Source organism: Petromyzon marinus, chromosome 74, assembly GCF_048934315.1.
Source record: "Petromyzon marinus isolate PM22_M1 ecotype Great Lakes invasive population chromosome 74, UKy_Petmar_22M1.pri1.0, whole genome shotgun sequence".
NCBI classification, from domain to species: domain Eukaryota; kingdom Metazoa; phylum Chordata; class Hyperoartia; order Petromyzontiformes; family Petromyzontidae; genus Petromyzon; species Petromyzon marinus.
Window position 1 is genome coordinate 13,147,817 of NC_133740.1, and position 26,379 is coordinate 13,174,195.

The window sequence follows — 26,379 nt, forward strand, 5'->3', positions numbered from 1 at the left end:
GAGATGCTGGTATCGGTGGTTGTGATAATGATGGAGGTGTGGATTGCTGCTGGTGCTTCTGTTGGAGGTGGTGCTTTTGCTGACAGTGCTCGTGGTGATTATGGTGGCTGTGGTGGTGGTGATGCTGATCAGAATATTTATCCTGGAGGAATCCGATGAGCTATAAAGCTCGTTTTCACAGACGTCCAGTCGGGGCACGGGGTCAGAACGTTGCAACAACAAACACAATACACACAAACATGATAGTGCAAAGTATAGGATAAGTAAACAAATCACTTTTAAAAATGTGTATCTTCCCAGGTAAAGCCCACTGAGCTATTACCTTATTTTTGAGAAGTGACCTGGCCACATATGATGGTGCTGGTGTTGATATTGGCGGTGCTGTTGATTAGTGGTTGGTGGTGCTCCATCATATAGTTTTTTTTGGGTTCGATCAAATGAATATAAATGTGTCGTTAAACCCGCCACCACCCAACACAGCCAATTAGTAAGGGTTGTCACGTAAACAGAACATGCCGATTCGTTACTAGTACAGCAGACCTGTGTTGGAGAGCAAATCTACAACATTTACGACGTTTCACCAGTAATTACAACTAACTGATGCTCGTGGTGTTCACTTTGTTGCTGGTGTTGATGCTAGCAGTGTTGATTCAGGTGACGGTGGTGGTTGTGTTTATGCTTCCACTGGTGTTAATGCTGGTGGTGTTCGCTTTGGTGTTGATGCTAGTGTTGTTGATTCTAGCTGCGGTGGTGGTTGTGTTGACGCCGGCGTTGACGCTGCTGCGAGTGGCGCTGGTGCCGATGTGCCCGGTGATGAAGCCGGTGTTGGGCGCTCAGACCATGCACAGGCTGAAGGGGCGCGGAGGCCGTGGGGTGCCCATGGAGGTTCCCATTTGGGATGAGCGCCAGGCCTACGAGGAACTTCTCTACTGGGAGGACCTCGTCCGGCGCGGGAAGCGGCTGCGGCCCGACGACTTTAAACGGTAATGCCGTACCCCAGCCTTTTACTCTTCCCCCGGTCTTGTCCGTTACTTCATGGCCCAGTATGCATCTGTGTATGTTTAACTTCTTTCGCATCTAAAGCTTTCGTGACTGCAAGGATTAATCTTCTTTGGTTCTTTCGGTAAAGTCACGTAGAATGAGAATAAAATGATAAAGTAAAAGAATAAAATTCTCACGACGTTTCGGCCGCAACACAAGTGGCCTTCTTCAGGTGAAAGGGACAGACCTGATGGGGCGACAGAGCTTCAATGAAGCTCACCTGAAGAAGGCCACTTGTGTTGTGGCCGAAACGTCGTGAGAATTTTATTGTTTTATTTTGTTATTTTATTCTCATTCTACGTGACTTTACCAAAAGAACCAAAGAAGATTCTTTCGCATCGTACGTAGCCATGCGTGCTAATCGGAGGTGTGGGGGGAGGTCAACACACGAAACACAAAAAGCAGTTCAAAATAAGTGAGTTTTCTATCTAGATTTCAAAGTGCCCTGCACACAACCACCCACCCTCCACTTTGTGTGGTGCGGAATAAAGTCACTGTTTTGATTTAAAGCTTTCGTGACTGCAGTAATTCATATTCTTAGTTCTTTCGGTAAAGTCACGTTGTTGTTTCCCTTCAACGTGACTTTACCGAAAGAACTAAGAATATAAAAAAGTCACTGTTTTTCACTGTTTTTTCACTGTACCTCTTTGGTTCTTTCGGTGAAGTCACGTAGATAGAAAATTAATCAATCACGATTGTCTTCAGGCGCCCTAGAACAGACGGTCGCTTGTGTTGCGATCGAAACGTCGCGATCTATTAATTTTCTACCTACGTGACTTTACCGAAAGAACCAAAGAGTATGGATCCCTGCAGTCACGAAAGCTTCAAATCAAGATTGCTTTTCACTGCTTTGACTATCCTCTCATTTCTACTTGGTTTGTCCTGTGCTGTTCTGGCATCATCTTGTCTTATACAGTGAGGGGACAAAGTATTTGTTCCCCTGCTGATTTTGTACGTTTGCCCACTGACAAAGAAATGATCAGTCTATAATTTTTATGGTAGGTTTATTTGAACAGTGAGAGACAGAATAACAACAACAAAATCCAGAAAAACGCATGTCAAAAATGTTATAAATTGATTTGCATTTTAATGAGGGAAATAAGTATTTGACCCCCTCTCAATCAGAAAGATTTCTGGCTCCCTGGTGTCTTTTATACAGGTAACGAGCTGAGATTAGGAGCACCCTCTTAAAGGGAGTGCTCATAATCTCAGCTTGTTACCTGTATAAAAGACACCTGTCCACAGAAGCAATTAATCAATCAATCAGATTCCAAACTGTCCACCATGGCCAAGACCAAAGAGCTCTCCAAGGATGTCAGGGACAAGATTGTAGACCTACACAAGGCTGGAATGGGCTACAAGACCATTGCCAAGCAGCTTGGTGAGAAGGTGACAACAGTTGGTGTGATTATTCGCAAATGGAAGAAACAAAAGAACTGTCAATCTCCCTCGGCCTGGGGCTCCATGCAAGATCTCACCTCGTGGAGTTGCAATGATCATGAGAACGGTGAGGAATCAGCCCAGAACTACACGGGGGGATCTTGTCAATGATCTCAAGGCAGCTGGGACCATAGTCACCAAGAAAACAATTGGTAACACTACGCCGTGAAGGACTGAAATCCTGCAGCGCCTGCAAGGTCCCCCTGCTCAAGAAAGCACATATACATGCCCGTCTGAAGTTTGCCAATGAACATCTGAATGATTCAAAGGACAACTGGGTGAAAGTGTTGTGGTCAGATGAGACCAAAATGGAGCTCTTCGACATCAACTGAACTCGCCGTGTTTGGAGGAGACGGAATGCTGCCTATGACCCCAAGAACACCATCCCCACCGTCAAATATGGAGGTGGAAACATTATGCTTTGGGGGTGTTTTTCTGCCAAGGGGGCAGGACAACTTCACTGCATCAAAGGGATGATGGACAGGGCCATGTTCCCTCAAATCTTGGGTGAGAACCTCCTTCCCTTAGCCAGGGCATTGACCCAAAACACACGGCCAAGGCAGCAAAGGAGTGGCTCAAGAAGAAGTACATTAAGGTCCTGGAGTGGCCTAGCCAGTCTCCAGACCTTAATCCCATAGAAAATCTGTGGAGGGAGCTGAAGGTTCGAGTTGCCAAACGTCAGCCTCAAAACCTTAATGACTTGGAGAAGATCTGCAAAGAGGAGTGGGACAAAATCCCTCCTGAGATGTGTGCAAACCTGGTGGCCAACTACAAGAAACGTCTGACCTCTGTGATTGTCAACAAGGGTTTTGCCACCAAGTACTAAGTCATGTTTTGCAGAGGGGTCAAGTACTTATTTCCCTCATTAAAATGCAAATCAATTCATAACATTTTTGACATGCGTTTTTCTGGATTTTGTTATTATTCTGTCTCTCACTGTTCAAATAAACCTACCGTTAAATTTATAGACTGATCATTTCTTTGCCAGTGGGCAAATGTACAAAATCAGCAGGGGATCAAATACTTTTTTTCCCTCACTGTATTTATGTAGAGCGCCTGAGCTCAAGGCACACTTGAACAGATTTTTTTTAAAGCAGTACAAAAGTCGAGTGACCTTTTTTTAATGGCAAGGTACAGTGCAAAGGTTTAGGAATGACTGACCGTAACAGAGGTCACATGGGGGTCACAAAAGGGCATGGCAGGGATGGGACGGAGTGGACAGGTGAAGGGAGAGAAGGGGAAGGGAATGCACAGTGGAGAAGATGTGAAGCCTAAAGAGAAGGACGAAATGAGGTTATAAGGAGAGAGGACTGATATATATTCTTGGTTCTTTCGGTAAAGTCACGTAGAAGGGAAACAATAAAATAATAAAAATATAAAACAATAAAATTCTCACGACGTTTCGACTGCAACACAAGCAATCATCATCAGGTGTGAAAACCATAGCAAGAAAATGTATTGTTTCCCTTCTACGTGACTTTCCCGAAAGAACCAAGAATATGAATCCCTGCAATCACGAAAGCTTTAAATCGAGAGAGTACTGCTTCATGTACAGGGGAAGTTTATCCCAGTGGAAGGAGTTAGAGATCATGAACTGGATTGTGCACAGGGAAAAAGAGGAATAGATAGAAAGAGACGGAGAGAGATTGTGAATAAAGAGCATGAACGGGGATGTTTAAAGAGATGAGAGAGGCAAGACGAGGTGAGGAAAGGCTGGCATCAGCTTCGTCGCCATGTTAACTACCTCTCCTGGTATACAGGAGGTCGTGAGTTCCATCCCGACCCTGACGCCTGCTGTATAATTGGAGTTTGCGTCTCTCTCTCATCATCATCATCACGGTGGTTATGAGATGTTTTGGAGTTTGCATGTTCTCCCTGTGGCCATGTGGATTTTTCTCCGGCTCTTCCGGTTTTGCTCTCCTGTTTTAGAATCAACATCACGCGTTTAGAGTATTTGGCTACTATAAATGTCCACATGATAAGCTACTTCGTTGAGCTATCATTTGTGATGGCCAGGTCGCTTTAAAAAAAAAGATCGATATAGCTCATTAGTTTTTACCTATTCTTAGTTTTTTCGGTAAAGTCACGTTGAAGAGAAACAACAAAATAACAAAATATATATAAAACAATAAAAAATTCTCACGACGTTTCGACCATAACTCAAACGGTCATCATCAGGTGTGTCGGTTTGCATAAATTTATTTTGAAAATGGCATATTTATTTATTTATTTATATAAAAATAACGTTTGCGTCACCCGCAACGATTGGCAGTTTGCCAGGACTAGTCCATCTATTTTTTGAAAAGAGGAGGGGGGAGACGAAATTTGTTTTTATGTATGCTGTCTGAAAGCCACTGTAAGCGTGAACAATCAATCAAGAACTGAAATGATTTATCAAATCTTTCCAATGATTGCTAAGATAGAATCCATCTTCTCGGTTGAAATTGTCTCTGTGTTTGTATATGTGGATAGCCTCATGAACGAATCTCTCATGGAAGCCAGATGGCTTACAAAGAACCTCCGTCTTGGAAAAGTCAATGGCATGTGAGCCTACTGAATTAGAACAATGATCTGCTACGGCCGAGGTGTTGGTCCTACCGTGTTTAAGGTCTGCTTTATGTTCACGAATGCGGTCCGAGATATGGCGTTTGGTTTCTCCAATGTAACTACTACCACAGAGGCAACTTAGTTTGTAGACACCAGGGTATTGTATGTCCGGAATCACATCTTTTACAGACGGAACCAGATCACGGATTTTATGTAATGTGTTGAAACGGACCTGGATCTTGTGTTTATTCAAGATTTTGGAGATCTTTTTTTTTTTTAATAAACACAAGATCCAGGTCCGTTTCAACACATTACATAAAATCCGTGATCTGGTTCCGTCTGTAAAAGATGTGATTCCGGACATACAATACCCTGGTGTCTACAAACTAAGTTGCCTCTGTGGTAGTAGTTACATTGGAGAAACCAAACGCCATATCTCGGACCGCATTCGTGAACATAAAGCAGACCTTAAACACGGTAGGACCAACACCTCGGCCGTAGCAGATCATTGTTCTAATTCAGTAGGCTCACATGCCATTGACTTTTCCAAGACGGAGGTTCTTTATAAGCCATCTGGCTTCCATGAGAGATTCGTTCATGAGGCTATCCACATATACAAACACAGAGACAATTTCAACCGAGAAGATGGATTCTATCTTAGCAATCATTGGAAAGATTTGATAAATCATTTCAGTTCTTGATTGATTGTTCACGCTTACAGTGGCTTTCAGACAGCATACATAAAAACAAATTTCGTCTCCCCCCTCCTCTTTTCAAAAAATAGATGGACTAGTCCTGGCAAACTGCCAATCGTTGCGCGTGACGCAAACGTTATTTTTTATATAAATAAATAAATAAATATGTCATTTTCAAAATAAATTTATGCAAACCGACACACCTGATGATGACCGTTTGAGTTATGGTCGAAACGTCGTGAGAATTTTTTATTGTTTTATATATATTTTGTTATTTCGTTGTTTCTCTTCAACGTGACTTTACCGAAAAAACTAAGAATATGAATTACTGCAGTCACGAAAGCTTTAAATCAAAATTTAGTTTTTACCTGTTAAATAAATAGTTTAGTTTAGCCTACGGACGAACACAGACGGACAGACTTACATACTAGAGCTTATTTACACACATTTTCAACCTTAGCTTGAAAGTAGTAATACTACCTACTAATATTCTTGGTTCTTTCGGTAAAGTCACATATAAGGGAAACAATAACATAATAATAAAATTATACGTGACTTTACCGAAAGAACCAATTATATGAATCCCTGCAGTCACGAAAGCTTTAAATCAAAACTACCTATTAAATTAACACTGCCCCACACTCGCACCACCCCCCCCCCATTGCTACCCAACAGCTACGAGGACCTGAGCTTCTGGTACGAGCGCTACTGCTTCGAGGAGGACATGCGCTACCAGGAGGACATGCGCGCCTACGAGGCGGAAATGCGCTACTGGGAGGAGTACCAGCGCTACGAGGAGGAGCTGCGCCATTACGAGTACCTGTCGGCGCAGGAACGCTCCGACCAGGCCGTGCGCAAGCCTAAGCTGCCCTCTACGCCCGGCCCGGTACCAACGCTCGCCCGCTCACTCGCTCGTTCACCTGCTAGCCCACTGGGTTATTCACTCGCTGGCTCGCTGGCTAATCTGCTGCATCACTCACTCGCTGGCTAGTTCCCTGGCTAACTTACTTGCTGGCACGCTCACTGGCTCGCTCACTGGCTCGCTCACCGGATAGCCCACTGGGTCATTTGCTCGCTGGCTAGCCCACAGCGTCACTCACTCGCTGGCTAGTTCCCTGGCTAATTCACTTGCTGACTTTGCGGATTGCTCACTGGCTCGCTCACCGGATAGCCCACTGGGTCATTTGCTCGCTGGCTAGCCCACAGCGTCACTCACTCGCTGGCTAGTTCCCTGGCTAATTCACTTGCTGACTCGCCGGATTGCTCACTGGCTCGCTCACCGGATAGCCCACTGGGTCATTTGCTCGCTGGCTAGCCCACAGCGTCACTCACTCGCTGGCTAGTTCCCTGGCTAATTCACTTGCTGACTTTGCGGATTGCTCACTGGCTCGCTCACCGGATAGCCCACTGGGTCATTTGCTCGCTGGCTAGCCCACAGCGTCACTCACTCGCTGGCTAGTTCCCTGGCTAATTCACTTGCTGACTCGCCGGATTGCTCACTGGCTCGCTCACCGGATAGCCCACTGGGTCATTTGCTCGCTGGCTAGCCCACAGCGTCACTCACTCGCTGGCTAGTTCCCTGGCTAATTCACTTGCTGACTCGCCGGATTGCTCACTGGCTCGCTCACCGGATAGCCCACTGGGTCATTTGCTCGCTGGCTAGCCCACAGCGTCACTCACTCGCTGGCTAGTTCCCTGGCTGATTCACTTGCTGACTTGGCGGATTGCTCACTGGCTCGCTCACTCACGAGCTACCTGCACAGGTCGTTTGCTCACACACTCGCTCGGTCACCCGCTGTCTTCATGCTGACTTGCTCAAGAGTTGCATGTATGCTTGCCCACAAGAAAATAGATTAAATGTGTACAGTAACGCAGGGCGTTCCACTGTATTTGTAAAACAACGCAGACGGTGCCAACATCATTGTCACCACCTCCAGCCATGATCTATCCACGACACAATTCGGGGAAGAATATGGGTAGTTGTGCGAGTGAGTGAGTGCGTGAGTGAGCAAGCACATAGACGGCTCGTGAATAAGTGAGCAGGTGAGCGAGCGAGTGAACATGTGTTCAGGGAGTGAGCGAGTGGCTAGGTGACTGAGCAAGCAAGTGAACATGTCAGCATCGGGTGGCTGACTGAGTGAGTGAGTGACCGGGTTAGTGAGTGAACAAGTAAGCGAGTGACACGAAGATCACCCCACTTTCAAAATCCGTAATGCTCTCTCCCCCCGCCGCCCCACTCCTCTGTCTCCGTCTCTCTGCCACCCTCGCCCCCATCCCCGTGCTTTTGCCCCTTGCTCTCCTGCCCCCCCCACCGTGGTGGCGGTGGTTGTCACGCTGAAGGCCCAGCGGCCCACGTGCCACTCGGAGTACGAGCGCCACGTGCTGGCCAAGCACACGGCCATCTACCCCACGCAGGCCGAGCTAGAGGCTGTGCAGACCCTGGTCACCGTCACCGAGAAGGCTCTGAAGCTCCTGTCGGATGATTTGGATACCGGCACCGGGGCTGCTGGGGCTGCTGTAGCTGCGTCCGCTGCTGCTGCTACTCCTGGAGCCGCCTCTGCTGGGTATTTTTTTTATACTTTCTGAAAATGAAACTTTTTTTTTCAACCCAGGAAAGCCTCAAGGCTCTGTCAGGATAGTCTTGCGGCTCCCTAGATTGAAAGCTAATTTCTTTAGAACTGCTTATTGTATTTAGTTTGTTGTCCTTCCCCCACACCTCTGATTAGCATGGCTGGCTACGTACGGTGAGAAAGGAGTTCAACAATCATACAGGATTGGGATGTTTGGCCCCACACCGATTGCATTCTATACTTGATTTATTTTTAGCTATGGGGAAACCGGAGAACCTAGAGAGAACCCAGAGAGAACCCATTCACAACAAGGGGGGAAACATACAAACGCCACGCAGAAATCCACATGAACCCGGGCCCCTTCTTGCTGTGAGGCATGAGTGGTACCGTTGTGCCACCCCGGTGTGTGGTTTCAGGGCTGCTGCTGTTGCCGTTGGTGCTGGCGCTGGGGCTGGTAGCGCCGGCGGTGGCGCTGGCGGTGCGGTAGACCCCGCGGACCGCACCCTGCGTGGCGTGATGCGCGCTGGTCCGGTTGCCAAGGGGCTGCTGCTCAAGGGAGACCTGGAGCTGGCGCTGGTGCTCATCTGTAAGGACAAGCCGACCAAGACGCTGCTGGGGCGCATCGTGCAACTTCTGCCCAAGCACCTCAAGGTTCCACTCGATAAGGGGGAGGATGGGAGGGGCATGTTCATAAAAACGTGCGTTATGGAGTATTTGGCTGCTATTAATTTCCACGTCCATGATAAGGCAGCTCGTTATCATTTGTGTCCAGGTCGCTTCTGAAAAAAGACGCATAGCTCAGTGGGCCTCACCTGGTAAAAGACAAAATAGTTAATAGTTTAAAATAGTTTTAGCCCTACTCTTTGGTTCTTTCGGTAAAGTCACGTAGTTAGAAATGAAATAAAATAAAACAAATCACGACGTTAGTATGTGCTGATCGTCCACCACACACGCGTCCTGTCAACAGACTTAACAAGCGGTGTAGCCCACTCGTAGTTACGGGACTGGGTTTAACAAACTTGTGCCGTCCGTTTGAACTGCCGTCCCAGGAGATGGAGTCGAACTTGGATTGCGAGTCCAGTGTGATGAGTCCATGAAACCCACGGCAGCATCACATCTTATATCTTTTCCAGATTCGTAATGGCTGGCTCAGTGACACGTATACACTTTTTCCACTGGCGTATCCGAACCGAGCCAGCACACGTGGTACAGTTGGGTTTCTACTGGCACTTAGCCGCGCGGGGCTTGAACCAAGCCGTGATGCGTTGGCCTCGCTTGGACGTCTCGATCTTACTCGGGGCCAAGCAGTGTCAGGGGAGGGACCACCTCAGTCAATCGTCACGCGTGCGACGTCGTCGTTACGCCGTGAGGGACGCGGCGCCGTCCACTGCGTCGCCTGCGACGCATCCCGACTCTGCTCCCTGCGCGTGTCGTCGGCGGCACGGCTCGGCTTCTCGCAGTCGAAAAACAACCTGGGGGCCACTCTGGCCTGGCCTTGGCGTGTTGAAAAATTGGTGCAAGCCTCTGTCCACCCACGAGTATTAATTGGTTCATCACAGTGAAGTCCGTTGGCAGATCGCGCATGCGGTGGGTTTTAAGTGTGGATCCTCCCACCTCTTTTCCGAGACATCCGGCCGGACAGCGTGGAAGAGTAGGCCAACAACGCCCTCCTTAAGAGGTGCTCTCTCTTGGCAATGCCTCAACGGGCCGTCCCTTCCGCCAGCGGTGGCGCGGTGGGGTTGGGGGGGCTGCACTCTCTGACCTTTGTAAACGGCGCTCGCGTCCCTGCAGACAGTGCGCGCCCAGGCGGTGGCCGAGAGCAAGGAGTCGTTCGGGGTGGAGAACAAAGCCAAAGACGCAGCCCTGCTGGTCCATTGGAACCGACCGGGGGCACCGACCCTCACCATCACCGTCACGCTCACCTGCCCCCTCATCCGCGAGGAGGCCGATCGCAAAGCCGAGGCTGACAAGAAGGCCGCCGCTGCCGCCGCCATCGCCGTTGCAGCTCCCGCCGGCGCACTTGCCGCTGCCATCACCCCGACAGTCGGTGCGAAAGGTGCCCCTAAAACGGCTGTCAAGACGACCGAGTCAACAATCCCGCCAGCGGCGGTGAAAAGTGAAAAAGGTAGTGTGAGAGCGGACGACGGTTGCGCCGGTCGTGTTGGCGGTTTCCGTGGTGTCAAGTGGTGCTGTGTGATTGCAGTTTGTTGGTTACACGCCATCAGTATTATGTACGTCTTTATAAGGGACGGCAGACCCAACAAAGTGCTAGAGAATGCAAAATGTAGCCCGATTTTCACCCAGGCAACAGGAGATCAGCACATACTAAGTGTTTCTGACAAAACAAATATATACTAATTTGCTTAAAATGTAATTAGTGTAAACGCAGTGTTAACGTACACCGCCCCGATGCTTGTATTGTCGCTGTTGACGTTACCTAACCCTGAACCTTTTCCCAGTCTTCGCCATCAAGAGAAGAAAAACTTTGTAGATCCTTCCGACAGATTATAAACAAGCGCCACCCTCTGCATAATAAAACAACATTTAGCTTGTGCAGTAAAAAGAAAACGCTTACAGACCACAAACAACTCACGTGGCAGAGAACAAATTGCAGTCACTTCCCCATGCAGCACGCAGCATCGCCATATACCCGCCCGCCCGCGACCGCGTTTGTTGATTAATCCATCCGTCTACTCCACAACGGCTTCCCCTCTTGACACCGATCGCCACGACTCCGGAATCCTCCACTCTGTCCCCCGTTTCGGGCAGTTCTAATCGGATCCCCAAACTGCAGGGGACGAGAGGCTTATCCGGTCCACGACTTTATTCCGCACGGCTCTCTGCGGCCACACGACGCCTGCAGCTCTCCAAAAACGGCTTTTCAAATATTATAACACCTCGCCTACGAGCATCTTGACCGCACGAATCGGGCGCTAGACATGGGGGAATACTTGGAACTTGCGTTTCTAGTCGTGGTGCGTGCTGTTGCTCCTGCCACGTCCGTCGTCGACATCGTGAGTGCTTTCATTGCAGAGGTTGCAGTTGGCTAGTTCGTGATAGCTGCAGCCAACGTGGATTCGAGACGCATCGCTTAACAGCGCTATCTATTTTTTTCCTCACACGTGCGTGTGTGTGTGTGTATATATCAATTCTCTCTGAATCGAATTGTGACCCCGAATCGTGGCATGAGGAACACGGACCGACCCGTCGATTCAAATCGCCCTTTTATCACTCGCTCCCCCGACTCGGAGCGTCCCCGACACGGGGCTCCGTTGCCGTAGCTTCCCCTCCGTAGCAGCCCCTCGTTCGGCACGGAGCGTGACGAACCGGCCTGGTGCGACCGTCAATAATAAACCCCCGGTCGGCTGTCCCGTGCGTTTCCATGCTATGCTGCCGCGCATTCTTCGACATGATGTTTCCCGACTCTTTTCGCGCTCCGCGTTACGGCAGCTTCCTCGGATGGAACGCCTGAATTTGTTCACCGGGATCCTGCGTAAGCATTGCCAGCCGCTGCTCGAGCCTGTTGTAGGTCGACCGGTGTTGGTTATTTGCTTCGTTCGGGACGAAAAAAATCGGGTGTAGCCAGAGGAAAGCTTGTCACTCGTGCATGCGAGGGGGAAACGGGAGCAGCCATAGAAAGCTCCATCACCTTGCCGAACAATGACGCGGTTCAACCCGCAAGCGCACGGGAGAGTTGTGTGCGGCACAACTGCGGAAACAAAAACCTCAGCAAGTGGCGGAAACGTGACACCGATATGGTTTACGTCCCCAAAAAAATGTCGCAAATAATGTTAGCAATAATAACACCGCCTTGGAGAGGTCGTTTTATTTCCTTTGAAACGTTTGCGTTGAAACGATCGCACCAGGTCTGATTCATTGTTCTTTTCGTGTCGAAGAGGGGCCGCAGTTGCCGGAGGGAACGTGGTGATGGCGCCAAAGCAAATCGCACGTCTTGAAACTGATTTGGCTGTAAGTGTCGGAAAACGAACAAAAATCTGCGGCCGAGTCACTTTCGTCTGTAATTTTTTTTGCCACTGAAAATGTTATTTTCGCAGATTTTTCGTTTTCAAAAGCCATGCAAATTATCCGATCGCCGCACAGCGTATAATCACACTGCCATACCCGCAATTCCCTACGCCTCCCGGTGTTCCCAAAGGTGAATGTAAGCTGCATGGGGATACTGCAACACATTCTCGGTTACAATTATAGGTTGTTATAACGGAGGCGATGGCGAGAGAATGAGTACACCTTCGGCAAGCGGCATTCTGCGTGCCAGCCTGTGTCAGACCGGCCGTCCGGTGGGAAGAGAAACAATAACCCAAGCCAGCGGAAACAAAATAATTTTAGCGAAACAAATGTCCATCACCGTTGCCGTCATTGTCATTCCTACCCCGAGTATTGCCTTGCAGACGCTTTGAGCCCAGATGCTTCACGCAATAATACTGAATTCATTAGCTGATTGCGGGGCTCTTTAACCGACGGACCGCCTTGGTCGTGGCCCGTCGAGCTATGGGCCGCTCGCGCTTTCTTTTCCACTGCACAACCGAGTCACGCCTGGAGGCGTTGCCGAGCCAGCTTGGCGCGGCTCGGGTCGTTTTTTTTCCACTGCGGAATCTCAAGCCGTGCCACCAACGACCTCGCCGTTCCCTCCCCCCCCGAGCCAGAATCGGACGTCCCCTCGAGGCCAGCGTAGCACGGTTTGCTTCCGGCTCTGCACGGAAATCAGCCAGTGGAAAAACCACCTGTACCGTGAGGGCCCCAAGCTGGCTCGGCTCAGATGTAGCAGTGGAAAATGGGGTACAAGTGGCCATGGTTTGCCGAGACGTAAAGAGGTACACATTCGTGAAATCAAACCGCGATGGACGAGAGAGAGAGCTATCGGGAGATGAGGGGCGGATTGGCGTTTGTGTGTACAGACTTTATCACTGTGACGCTGTTCGACATAAAGGGCGGTGGGGTGGCACACAGCGGAAACGCTGGTGCCCCACATTTAGTGGAACTGGGGTTTGATTCCCGACTCGGCCACCCTTCTGTGGGGAGTTGTGTGCATCCTCTCTCCCCCTGTTCTGCATGGGTTTCCTCCGGATTTTCTGTTTTTCTCCCGTAGCTTAAAGAAACGTACTCTGTAAACGGCTATTGACCAAAACAACCCAGTGCTGATTGATAATTTGGATGCAAATTAACTCATTTGGGGTTGCAACATCGGCCCACGATTGAACTCGGCAGGATCTTCCAGGAAAGTGAGTCTTGAGATTCGGTGAGACTTTCTTGGGTTAAACAAGCGCCGGTGGTAATGTCTGTACACTAGACCCATGACATCACTCACGTGGCCCGCCAACTGACGCTATAGGAATTGCTGTGGTCTTCCGTAACGTACAGTCGGAAGAAACCTTTTGCTCATTTGGGTGGAGCCGGTGAGGAAGGGGATGTACACCGGATTAATTGGCTTGGAAGGTCCCTCCGCCCCGTCGTGCCAGTCTGGTGCAGAGCAATAATTAGTCGTGATGGCGACGGCAACGTGACCACATTTGCATCGCAAGATCAAAGGGACGAACGTGTTCACCGAAAGGGTCCAGAGACCGTACGATCTTTTGGAAGGCAAGACCCTCGTGGTTTTTTCTCATCTTATTTTCTTATATATATTTGTATAGCGCTTTATTCCAAGGTGCTTTACAGCAATTATAAAGTTGTAAATACCATGAGAGTGGTGTAGATAATAAAGGGTGTTATTGAAAGTGGTGGTGTAGTTGTAGTGACGGTGAGGAGAAGAAGCGGGAAAAGTTAAGGAGGTTGCGGTCGACCTGCCCTTTGCTGGGGATCGGGGCCAGCGAGCAGCGGTTGGCGGTAGCGATAGGGGTACCGATAGGAATAGTGGTAGTGATGAAGGTAGGGGTATTGATAAGGATAGTGATCACGGTTGGGTTACTGATGGTAATAGGGGTGGTGATAAAGGTAGGGGTAGTGATAGGGGTTTAGGTTGGGGTAGGGATGAGGGTTGGGGTAGGCCTGGTCGTAGCTGGGGTGCCAGGGCAGGGAGAGTAGCATTAGCAGCAGGACGATGATGGTTGTTCTCAGGGAGGAATGAAAGCAGCAGGTTTCCATAGTGAAGATGGTTGTTTTATGCCACGTTCTCATTGGCAGCTTGCGCGACGCAACCAGCTCGGAGAACGGTTTTAGTTGACCTTGCCATTCATCAGCAAGTCGTAGCCGGTTCCCGCAGTCGCCATCGGGGGTAAACATGTAGACCGCCGAGGCTCGATTAGAAGTCGAAGGTCGAACGTTCTCTCATTTCGGTGAACGCGTTTCCCCTCCGTCAAATGCGGACAAACACGCACCACAAAAAAACAATCAAATTATCTTTCACTTGGTGGAAACGATTGCCGGGACAAGTGCTGTTTCGCGAGCACTTATTAAGACCGACGCAGCACACAAGGGGATGGTGTGGCCACCGCCGCGCCTGGTCCGTCTTTGTTTCCCCAACGTTAATTCTACATGTGGGTAAAACCGCCCGGTTCATTCGACTTGAGGGAGGCCCAAGACGGGTTCAGAAGTCGCCACCGTTGTTGGTTGCGAATTGAACTACAGTCGCCATGTTCGTCGTGAGTGCTGCGCCACCGCTGTTGAACCCTGGGTTCGCTCGTTTATCCTACACAGGCCGTTGGGGCAAGTGCTGCTAGTGAGCACATCCTGTGAGTGAGGTACATGCTGTTAGTGAAAACATATGCCAGGAGTGTGCTGCACTGCACTGCATTCAACACCGACCCCCTCCGCAGAATGGCGCTACTCATGCTCCTCTCGCCCGAGCACATCACCTCACCCTTTGCCTCACCATCCACTCTCCTGCCCGCCGCCTTACTCGTCCACTCGCCCACACATCTGACCAGCCACGTTGACTCACCCCACCTGCCTACCCACTCTCTCTAAGTCGCCCACCCACCCACATACTCACCCGTTCGACGACTCAACCCAGTCACTCACCAACTGACCTACATTACAAACCCACCAATTCGCTCATTCATACACTGTCGTCCCACTAAGTCATCCACCCACCACCACCAAGCCATCTACCCCACCCACCCAACCGACCGTCCCACCCCTCTTCAACAAGCGAGCAGCGGTGACGTCTCTTCCCCCTTATCGCCACCTAGAGCTGACGGCGCCCACTCCAGACGGGCCGGACGCGCTGGACAGGCAGAAATGCCTTGACGCGTTGGCGTCCCTGCGACACGCCAAGTGGTTTCAGGTTGGGTTTTGTCCCCCCCTTTGTACCCCCCGCTCCCCCGCCCGCCCCCCCTCCCCGTCACCCCATTACCCCGTTAACTGCGCGTGGAGTTATTGTGTACACACACGCACGCATGCACGCATGTGCCCCTTCCGTCCACAACTGGCGGACGGGTTGTGGGGAGCTATTTGTTATGGCTGGTCACTGGCGTGTACCCCCTCTCCCTGCTGCATGGGGAGTACGGGCTACAGCTTGTGACCGCTAGTTCACTCTCACCAGGGTCACCCCCGGAGCCAATGCTGCCCCTACTGCGCTGTGGTCGCTAGCTTAACGGACGATGCGATGCGACAAAACGACCGAGCGGTGCTCTACCTGCAGATACGTCGCTGTGCCACGTGCCGCAGGCTCCGATACGAGTTTGAGGCTTCGTTAAATTCTATGAGTAAAAACAAAAAAGATACTTTAAAATTAGGGGAGTCGTGTGCTGCCCGCCATGGTGAATTGGCATGGTGCAAAGTTGTGAGAATGGCGTCACGGGGGCTGACATCACCGGAGCGCCAGGATGTATGGTGCTCTGGTGAACGTGAAGTCCTCTTTTGCTCATTTAATGAAGATTCAAACTCGTGTTTGGCCAGCCCAGTCCACACGGCCTAGGCGCGCATATCTACAAGGTAGGAGCTGCTTGGGTGTTTTTTTTATCCGTCGCGTCCAAGTTTGCACGTTGGGCCCGCTTGATGCCATGATCGCGATTCCCGGATCCGTCGGAAGGGTCATCAGTGGGATGCCCAGTTGAAGGTGGGGGGGGAATGGATGAACTTGACCGATCACCATCGTACCTCCCGGTGTTGATAAAACGGGTACCGATTTGTGGGAAATCCTGCAGAGAGAGAGACACGTGGGTAGTTGCCCCGTTGTAGAGCCAGCGAAAGAATTTTCACTGCTGGTTCCCAAACGGTTGCCCAATAGCCCTCGGGGGGGTGGGGGGTGATGGGAGTTGAGGAAAGATCAGGGAGGGTTCAGACTTGTGTCAACAAAACCCTCACCTCCCCTCCCTCCTCCCACCACCACCACTATCGTGTAGGCCGCTCAGCACCGCATTTGATACCAGGGTAATTGGTAAATGGCATCGGCATTGCTTGTGGGGGTGACCTTGGTGTGTAGGTGGGGGGGACCGTGCGCTGATACATTTTGTTGTCCGATTGGAACCGTTGTGAAGAAAAGTTATATTTATTTCCACACCGGTTTGCCGACGATGTTAAACAACGTGATGTAAGAATTTATAGTCGCACTCGGATGACGACGAGACGTGCTCGCTGAAATAATAATTTGGAACCGCTTATTTTGAGTAAAAGTTTTCGTAAAGATAACAATTAAAATAACTGCCTGCCGATATGGAGTTGCAAGCAGGATAATTGTATTAAGTAAGTCGTTTATTTATGATTAATTTAATATAATTATTATACCAAATAAAATATATATCCCTGCACTGAATGTCAAATCTATTCCCGCTTAAGAGGACTTTCCTTGGTTTATTGCATGCTCGGTCACATTGGGCCAATTTGGACCAATCGGATCGTTTGTGGGAACACCAAAGTTTCCACAATTTCACTGGACGTATGAACGTAATGCTCTCGTTGGCCCAGAGGCACCGCAGTTTCCCGAATTCTCTTCTGATCTGCGGCTTGACTTCTGTGCGCCTATGGGCGTCCAATCGGACTACGATGGGGCCACAAACTTTAATTTGGAATTCAAAAACACAAGGGGTAGACTTCTTCGGTTGCGCTGCTGCTCTGTAGCTCTCCGACGCGCGTTGTGTGGGTCTTGCCTTACGTAGTTTTGTGCGCCGTCCCGACGTTTCGCCACCCCCCCCCTCCCCCCCAGACACGTACTCACGGCATCTTCAGGAACTCCCCCAGTACGGGCAGACCTCGCCGAGTGCCACCCCCCCCATTCCAAACGTCGATTCTGTGAGTGCTCGCTTCCTCCCAGGAAGGAAGGCATCTTTGAGCACCGAGCGAGGTTTGCCCGTATTCGGCCGCACGTTGATATTTTAGTTTTCCCGGCCGGTGGGGCGGAACGTCGGACTTCGTGCCGAACAAACGCACGGTACAGCCCCGTAACAGCATCGGAGAGCTAGAGTGTCAGAGTCTGCGTTGGGTCCATATCAACTTCACCCCAGAACCTTCACCTCTGAGTCCCCGCCACCTCTCACATCCTCCAAAAATCGAAGCTGCCCATTCCACGATCACCCTCTGCGGCACGGCGAGTGCTTGGGCCCGGTTTTGGTGGAGGCTGTGTCCCAGGGGCGTGGCTCAGCTGTGGAGGTTGTTGGCATGAAATTAGTTGAGCGGCGAGTGCAGGGTTTTGTATATTTTTGCGCACCGTTCGTTTGTTGAGTTTCGTAAAGGAATTGGGAAGCACTTCCCCCCCCCCCACCCCCCCGTCCGTCTCTTGTGTAGGAATTCGTTCAACGTTATGATGACAACCCACGGTTTAAATTGCTTGTGACGATGCCTGTACGCTACACGGTGACTCCACGCGCATGATGTTGTCCCTTTCGCAGCCTTGCGGAACTGACGTGTTTACCAATATTTCACCGTTACCAAGCGGTGGTTGCCGTCAGGTGGTATTAGAAGCCTCATTGCAGCTCGAAAGCAGTGTTAATTTGGCAAACAATTAGCAACGGAAATATTTGTCAATGAAGCGTTGTTTTTGTTTCGTCAACGATGACTATGATTGGACAAAACTCGTAAAGTGTGACGATGTCAACGCCTACTACTGACCACGATCATCACTAATACTACAACGCAACATCATCATAACTGCTACCACTACTGTCATCACTACTAGTACCCATCATCACAACTACCACCACCATCGTCAGTAATACTGTCATTGTGAACACCACCACCATCACTACTACCACGACCATCATCATCCCTACTACTAGCACCACCATCACCATCTACCCACCAAGTCCAAGCCGTGAGACTGACTGTGACGAGACGTAATTAGTTTGAATGAAGATGCAGACTGAGATAATTTGACAACATTACTGAGACTGAAGTGAACTGAAGGCAGACCAAGCATGGTAATTGGCTGTGTGTGTGTATATAGATACATATTTAGCCAGCTCACTGATTGGCTGAGATGATAATATTGGGGGAGAAATGGTGTACCCTTCGCACCAACATTTATCAAGCATCAGTGACTTAATGTTTGCTTTAGTCAGTGAGGCTAGACTAAGAGAATAACTCCATGAAATCCACAGACAGGTTGTCGTCGACCAGACTAAGACTGTGACTAAAATAAGAAATGCCAAGTTAATTTAACTGTGTTTAATAAGCCTGCCATGCCCAGTTTTTTTTTAAGATGCAGAAAGTTTACCATTACGGAAATTGGCCAAACATCTCAGTGTAGGACTCTCCCAAATATCCTGCAGTTTACTCGGTTGGGAAAACAATTAAAATTGGCAAGGTCACCCTCTGGCGACAGTGGCCCATTGAGCTTCAGTGTAGCCGAACCCTCCTGGAAGAGAGTCCAGATACTCCCGGGAGGCTTCCGTGTAGCCAGACCCTCCTGGAAGAGAGTCCAGATACTCCCGTGAGGCTTCAGTGTAGCCGAACCCTCCTGGAAGAGAGTCCAGATACTCCCGTGAGGCTTCAGTGTAGCCGGACGCTCCTGGAAGAGAGTCGAGAGACTCCTTTCCATCAGTAAATGAATAACAATTTAATTTACTTAAATAGGGAGAATAAAATTCTGGCATTGAGTCACAAAAGGCAGAGTGTCACGTTGGCAGTGATGTTATGCAACATTTTTATTTTATGTATGTATTTTTAACTTTTGCACCATATATAGTGCTAATTGGAGGTGCAGGGGAAGGACAACAAACTAAACACAATAAGCAGTTCTAAAGAAATTCGTTTAAATCTAGTATATTGGCTTGTTTTAGTCGTCTTGCCAAAAACTTTACCGGGTGACAAGAAATGGCTCCGCAGTTTGAAAACTAAAGCTCTGAATTTGGAAAGTCAAAGCGTTTTTTTAAAGAAGAAAATAAATCTATCTGTACGAGCCGGTCGTTTCAACTCACAACTCATATTTGGCTAACGCAGTTATCCTTCCTTCAGACCCTACTGATTTATCGCTCATCTCAGTCCAGCACGAATTTTGCTTGACAGACCTTGACCGAGTTGCTCCGTAGGTCGTTATGTCTCCCACCGAGCGATTTAAAATGTTCAGCGGTCATTTGACGGCGGCTTTCGTTCCGTGGAGGTGGGATCGTTGCGCCTCTCATTATTAAAATCGACAGCCGGCAATTCTCTCGTGAACCCCATAAATAGTACAGCGGTGTGGAGAATGTAATAAAAAAACGATTCGCTTGAGTTGAGTAACAGAAATTGGTTATCTCCGCACGGCTATCCGCTTGCGATGTCCGTCAATGCAAGAGTTTGTTGGTAGGCTAAACGAACTGAACATTTACACCTGAAAGGTCACCGTGATTGTCTTTTGCTCGCGTAAAGGAACAAAATAATGAAACGTGCCGACTTGGATGAACGCAAAAAATTCTAAGAGGTGTTTCTTTTCCCCCCCCTTGTTTTAATCGGTGAAAACAGAACTAAATAACATGCCGGCTTTTCGCGACCGAAGTGATATTGGCGGAACGTGTTTGTCAAAATCTACAGGCCACCTCTTGCATCGACGATGGCTCCGCAAAAATAATCGCTCTTCACGGATTCGGCGGCCAAAGTGACGCTTAGCTCAATTTTAACTTCGATGGGTATCTGATATTCTTGCATCGCGTATCGAGCACAGATCGCAAAATACTGAGCGTGGGCTAAACTGCTGAAGGTTTCACGCCTTTTTTTGAGAGTCTAAAACTGAAGAGTGACGAGCGGTCATTAATGTGGTGTTTTGGCTGAAGGCTTCCGAGGTGCCCCGTGCACTTTTTAATGGCGCTCAACTCCGGCAATTCACTCGTGAACCCAGCGGGGGGCACCACCTTTCGTCGAAAACAAAACCACAACTGCGGCACCTCACCTAATGGCATGGACCTGCCACTCGCCCCCCCCCCCTCCCCTACAACGCCTGTCTCGGTCGTGTCCAGCTCCTCTCACCTCTTATTGCCCTGTGACCAAGAAGAGGCGGAGGTGTAAAACTGGCGCGGTTCGTCCCGGGCGTGCCACGGTGTCTCCTGGTTCGCAGGCAGAGGGAATTTGCCCTGCCGCCCCCAATTTGCACGGCAAAACTGGATCATGTGACCCCCCCCCCCCATCTCCCCCCCACAATATTTTTCCGAGCCATGAATCGGTGGTGCTGATTTGCTTGGACCGGTGGGGGGTGGTGGGGGGGGGGCGATTTCTACCCAACGATCTTGAAGGCGACGAATCGCGCCGACGCCACATTGCATTGTGGGCTTTTTCTCAATCTCTGTGGCAGTGAGTCTACTGGTTTTTACCGTTGGTTGCCACGGTTTAAATCATAGGCTCCCAAACTGGGGGACGAATAAACAAAAACTCCCAAGCACTTTCGTCAACAACAACAATGCCAAGGGGCAGTGCCGACGGTAACGTGGGGCGGTGTTGATTGATGAACGTGCAGAGCTTTGGTTATTTGCGCTTGCGCGCCAACGCAGCGTCGCTAGAAAGAATAGTTGAGCTCGAAAACTGGGGAGCTGCGGCTCCCCATTGAGAGCAGACGTCGAGTCCCATTATTTGTTCAAGGTGTCCCCTCGGTCCAAACGGGGCTGAGAAGCTCTCCGTTGTGCATTCGGCTTGCGCCGCCGAATGGCTTTTCGGGCACACGGATGTGCGGCGTTTCGCCCCCACGTGCCGGGAGCTTTCTTCCGAAACGGATGCTGTTGCCGGTTCTCCAAGCCGATTGTCTCCGGGAGGGGGGGGGGGGTCTTTTGACGTAGGCTGACCCACGGCGATGGCGACGACCGCAGCAGCAGCAGGGCCGGCAGGCGGTGCCGTATAATCGAGGGAGAAAGCGAGCCGCCCCATTCAGTTCCTGAAGGAGCGGCTATCGCCACGTGGGGCTGAAACGTCAGGAGCTGCTATCGCCCACGCAGTGGCGGCGTCGGTGGGCGCAACCCGAAAAGCGCGGCGGAGAGCCGTGCAGCGGCACAGACGTGAACAAAGGAAACGCCACGCAGTGCTTGAGGAGGTCGAGGAGGAGCAGAGGGTGAAGCCGCTGCGCGAATACTTGGTGCACGGCACGAGTGTGGACACAGTCGGATGGCTGCTTTGGAAAAATGCCAGGCAGAACCTGGGGGAAGTTTTCCCTACCCTCGAGGCCAGACATCTCCATCCCATGTCGCTCGAAAGAGTCTTGGCCAGGATGAGCCACAGCAGTTGGATTGGGCGTTTCGATTTCCTTACTGCCCGGGGGGGGCGGGGGGGGGGGTGGGGGGGGCGTCGGGGGTGGGAGGTTCGCTAATGGCAGGAAAAGTTTGGATTAATTTAGCGGACGAAACAACTTCAAGCAAAAACCTTGGAGAAGTCGCCCCTCTGGTCCAAGTGCCGTTCTTCCGGGTCGGGCCGCATGCTGAGCATTTTTTCCTCTGACGCTTCACGCCATGTACCACTTCCCAGCAGTCATCTCGAGGAGTTGCAGTGACAATCGGGGGTTTGGGGGTATGTGCTTCACGAAGTCGAGTCATTAGCACGTTAGGTTCTAGATTTGAAGCTTTCGTGACTGCAAGGATCCATACTCTTTGGTTCTATTCGGTAAAGTCGGTAAAGTCACGAGGCAGTCTGGTCCCTTCACCTGATGAAGGCCGCTTGTGTTGTGGCCGAAACGTCTGTGGTTTTTGTTGTTTTTTTCACCTACGTGACTTTACCGAATAGAACCAAAGAGTAAGCACGTTAGGTGTTCGCGGTGTTCTTCACGGCGCTCGAGGCTTTCGTGAAGGGTAGCAGTGACGGTCAAGTCGATTTGCTCTAACCAGGTGAGAACTCCAGAGACCACGACAGCGGAGTCTCATTTGCAAGACTGACCTGGGGGTCACCGTGGTGCCATGCTTCGCCGACACAACCTGCGGCAGTTCCGCAGCAGGTGGCGACGATTGCTGCGTTTTCGCACTTTGAGTCGCTTTGCGGTGCGTTTAACTTTTCGAATTTTGAAAAAACATTGGGACTGTCCGCCGTGAAGCAGACCGGGGTGGGAGGGGGGCGTGCGTAGTGTTTACGGTTAACGCGCGCACCGCGGTGCTCAACAGTCGGCAACGAGCGGCGAACGCTCTACCACGCTCGGCCTTGTTGTTTATCGGAGCTCGGTGGAAAGGCGTGGGCCCCGCGCCTGAGCGATCACGTTGCGCGCAACTCGAATCGCTCGTGTGCGGAGGATGGCTCTGCAACCAGAGACTTCATCCGTGCGCGAGCGTTGAATCGAGGTGCGCGTTATTGCGAGCGTTGTTCTCTGTTGCCGCTGCGCTACCGAACGCCGGGGGCCGTGGGCCCGCCCGAAGAAGCCTGCAGTCGTGCGTTTGCCGGAAGCTTTCGAGAGAAGACGCGGCTCAACACGCGGCCTGACCCTTGAAGTAGCACACACTTGGAGCTACGAGCGGCCTGGGGCAGGCAAAAAAAAACAAAAAAACCCGTGCTCATTGTGAATTGGCGCCCAGTCGTTTGTCCGGTCTGGCTGAAGCTTGCAGGGTTACGTGGCAGGGGAGACGGTGGCACCGATGCTACTATAGCTTGTAACCTGGAGCCGAAGATTCGGTGAACGGTGGCTGCAGAGTTTGGTTAACCTTCCGACTTTCTTCTCATCGGACGGTTAAACGAATGGGAACGCGCGTCGCCGATGCATTGGGTTGCTTTTCAACCGGTTAGGATTGCGGGTGCAGTGATGCAAAATGAAAAATAAAACTCATCTGGGCCAAAAAAAAAAAAGGCTAACTCGATGGGTTCGGTGTTTTGGGAATGTTCTTTGTATTTTGTTTTGGCCCGGACTTGCACTCGCCAGTCGAAAAGTCGAGCGGAGTTTCAGTTTCGACGTCTCGCCGTGAGTTTTTTGCGACGACGCGCGCACGCTCGAACGTTTCCGGTTATTTTCTGGCCGCTCGCGATTCGATCGCAAACGGTCAAAAACATAACGGGATCGTCGCGATTTTCCAAGACGTCCCTTGAGTTTAGCGGGATTAAGACGTCCCAATGGATTTCCCCGCTCAAAATGAGCGTCGAGGAGGAGGACAAAGGACAGAAAGCAAGCGACACAAATTGCCCCTCGTCGCACGTGCGAGCGCGTCTGCCTCCCACCTGGGGTTTACTTCAGGGCCTCATCAGGAGTCGGGCCTGTTCAACAAACGCAGCTGGGTTGCCAGCTGTTACCGGCAAGGGCCCCTCCGTGTAAACCGCGGGGCCCTAAATAAAAATGCGTGAGATTTTCTCAACAGCGAAATGAAAAATAGGTGACATTCGTATTGTGGAGTCTGAGTGCGTTCCCTCCGTCTGTGTGTATGTATCTGTGCATTCTCTGGTGATTGAAATGCACTCCCCGCAGCAAAAGGACAACCTGTTGACTAAGCGTCCCAATGTAAGTAGGCCCAAAAGAGTCGGTGATTTCCTGTCCAAGTGGTCATTGGCAGTCAACCTGCCGTTTAAAGCCCTGCAGAGCCAGCGGTGTGAAATTCCGCGTTTCCCATGCAGTCTGTCCAGAGGAAAATCCACTCTGATCTTCCCCCCCCCCCCCCCTCCCAATCCATAAACGTGGTGTTTATTTTATCGACCACGGAGGGATGATGGGCCGAGTGTGAACGCCCCAACCAGGGTTCGAACTCGCAACCTTCTGCTCGGGAGCCCGCACGCTCTACCCACCACCGGGGCTACCTGGCCGGTTCATACCCTCCCGAAAGCAGAGTCTAGTGACTCGGTGAGACGTTCAGAGATAACCAAAGGACTTTGTTGTAACGATCTTATTTTTTTTACATTTTCTAGCATCGTCGTTAATTTATTTTTCTCCCACCCCCCCCCCCGCCGCCCGCCCCTCCCCCCCCCCGAAGGCGCGAGCGTCATCTTTGAGGTCGTGCGTCATCGTCATCCGCATACTCCGTGACCTGTGCGCGCGCGTGCCCACGTGGTCCTCGCTCAAGGGATGGGTGAGTTCTACAAGTCCGTCGGGTGTCCGTGAACGATGAGAGCAAGTGTCGCCGCACTACCGGGTGGCGCTGGCGGCAGCGCGGTGGTGCCCCCCCCCCCGTGCCTCGCAGCAACGAGGTCGAGGGTTCGATCCCCGACTCCCGGACGCCTTTTCGGCGTGGACTTTGTGTGTTCTCGCCCCCCCGTTCTGCAGTCTTGAGCGAGCGAGCGAGTGGAGTTTATCTTCTTTGAGAATAAAATAATAAATTAATGGAATAACAAAAAACAATAAAATTTTCACGACGTTTCGGCCACAACACAAGCGGCCTTCATCAGGTGAAGGGACGAGGCTGTCTGGAGGACAGCGCTGGAGCGAACACAGCCAAGCTCAGACCGCGACCTTTAAGCTGTGTGAGAAGAAACAGAGCGCCTTGACAAAGGAATTAGCATAAAAATTAGCATTTAATTGGCGGACTTAGCATGATGAACGGTGTAGAGGGGGTGATCTCCTGTTTGTACAGAGCGAGAGTGAGTGTGTGTAGTTTGTATGATCTCCCCCTGTTCTACAGAGTGAGCCTGAAGTGACATCCGGATAGCCGAAACAACAGCGTGGCCAGGGTTAACGGCGGAGACAACGATGGGCACACTTGTGACGCCGTTGGTAGGGTTCATGATAATGACGACGACAACAACGATGACATTGTTGATGTTGCAGGCGATGGAGTTGATCTGTGAGAAGGCGATTGGCACGAGTGAGCGCCCGCTGGGCGTGGGCGAGGCGCTGCGCCGCGTGCTAGAGTGCCTCGCCTCGGGCATCCTCCTTGAAGGCAAGAGCAGCATCACCATCATCAGCACCACCATCATCAGCACCACCATCAGCAGCAGAATCACCATCATCAGCACCACCATCATCAGCACCACCATCAGCAGCAGCATCATCAGCACCAGCATCACCATCAGCACCACCATCAGCACCACCATCAGCACCACCATCATCAGCACCACCATCAGCAGCAGCATCACCATCATCAGCACCACCATCAGCAGCAGCATCACCATCATCAGCACCACCATCATCAGCACCACCATCATCAGCACCACCATCAGCAGCAGCATCACCATCACCAGCAGCACCAGCAGCACCATCGGCAGCAGCAGAATAAAAAAAAATGCTTTGATACTCTTTGGTTCTTTCGGTAAAGTCATGTCGACTATCTCCGTAACCTTTACCGAAACAGCCAAAGAGCATGGATTCCTGCAGTCACGAAAGCTTCAAATTGAGATGCTTTGGTGCTCTATGCACCGTTCTTGAAAGTGATTGGCCTGCACCAGAGCTACAGCCCCTTTTTTTGGGGCCTTGTTTCACCGCTCCTATAGACCAAAGGCTGTAAAAAGGCCAACGGTTGAAGGACAACGCAAACACCAAAGCATTCATAGCGCGGGTTAAGCGTGAAAGACATCGGCACGGGCGGCATAAGCTGCGTCATGTGTCAGCACCGGTTTCATCGGCGTCGTCGTCAACAACAGCAGCAGCATCATCAGGACCAATGTCATTAGCATCGACGGCATTGGCAGCATAGGCACCCGCATCTTCCATTGGCATAGGCGTCGGCAATAGCGCCACCATCACCAAAATCAGCAGCCGTATCGCCAACAACCTGATAAACTTTTTCCACCTGAACATTACCAGCAACTCCACCATCATCATCATCACCACCATAACCAATGCACCAGCATCACCACCATGACCAGAATGTATCGGCAGCATCGCCATTGCCACCACCAGA

At 50.7% G+C, this 26,379-nt stretch overlaps 1 protein-coding gene across 4 annotated transcripts in view; it reads left to right on the top strand.

The window, feature by feature from the left end:
- LOC116958262 (uncharacterized) overlaps positions 1-26,379 on the top strand; it is a 44,340-nt gene that overhangs the window by 2,677 nt on the left and 15,284 nt on the right. For 2 of the 4 annotated variants that reach the window (XM_076056162.1, XM_076056161.1), the window contains 8 exons: positions 838-983; positions 6,399-6,609; positions 8,064-8,287; positions 8,710-8,944; positions 10,085-10,418; positions 15,442-15,536; positions 24,517-24,612; positions 25,308-25,419. In XM_076056162.1, coding sequence (XP_075912277.1) covers positions 841-983; positions 6,399-6,609; positions 8,064-8,287; positions 8,710-8,944; positions 10,085-10,418; positions 15,442-15,536; positions 24,517-24,612; positions 25,308-25,419 — 1,450 coding nt within the window. In that variant the 5' untranslated portion in view covers positions 838-840. Of the gene's footprint in view, positions 1-727; positions 984-6,398; positions 6,610-8,063; positions 8,288-8,709; positions 8,945-10,084; positions 10,419-15,441; positions 15,537-24,516; positions 24,613-25,307; positions 25,420-26,379 lie in introns of all 4 variants that reach the window. The other 2 variants (XM_076056160.1, XM_032980791.2) reach the window with 2 other exon arrangements.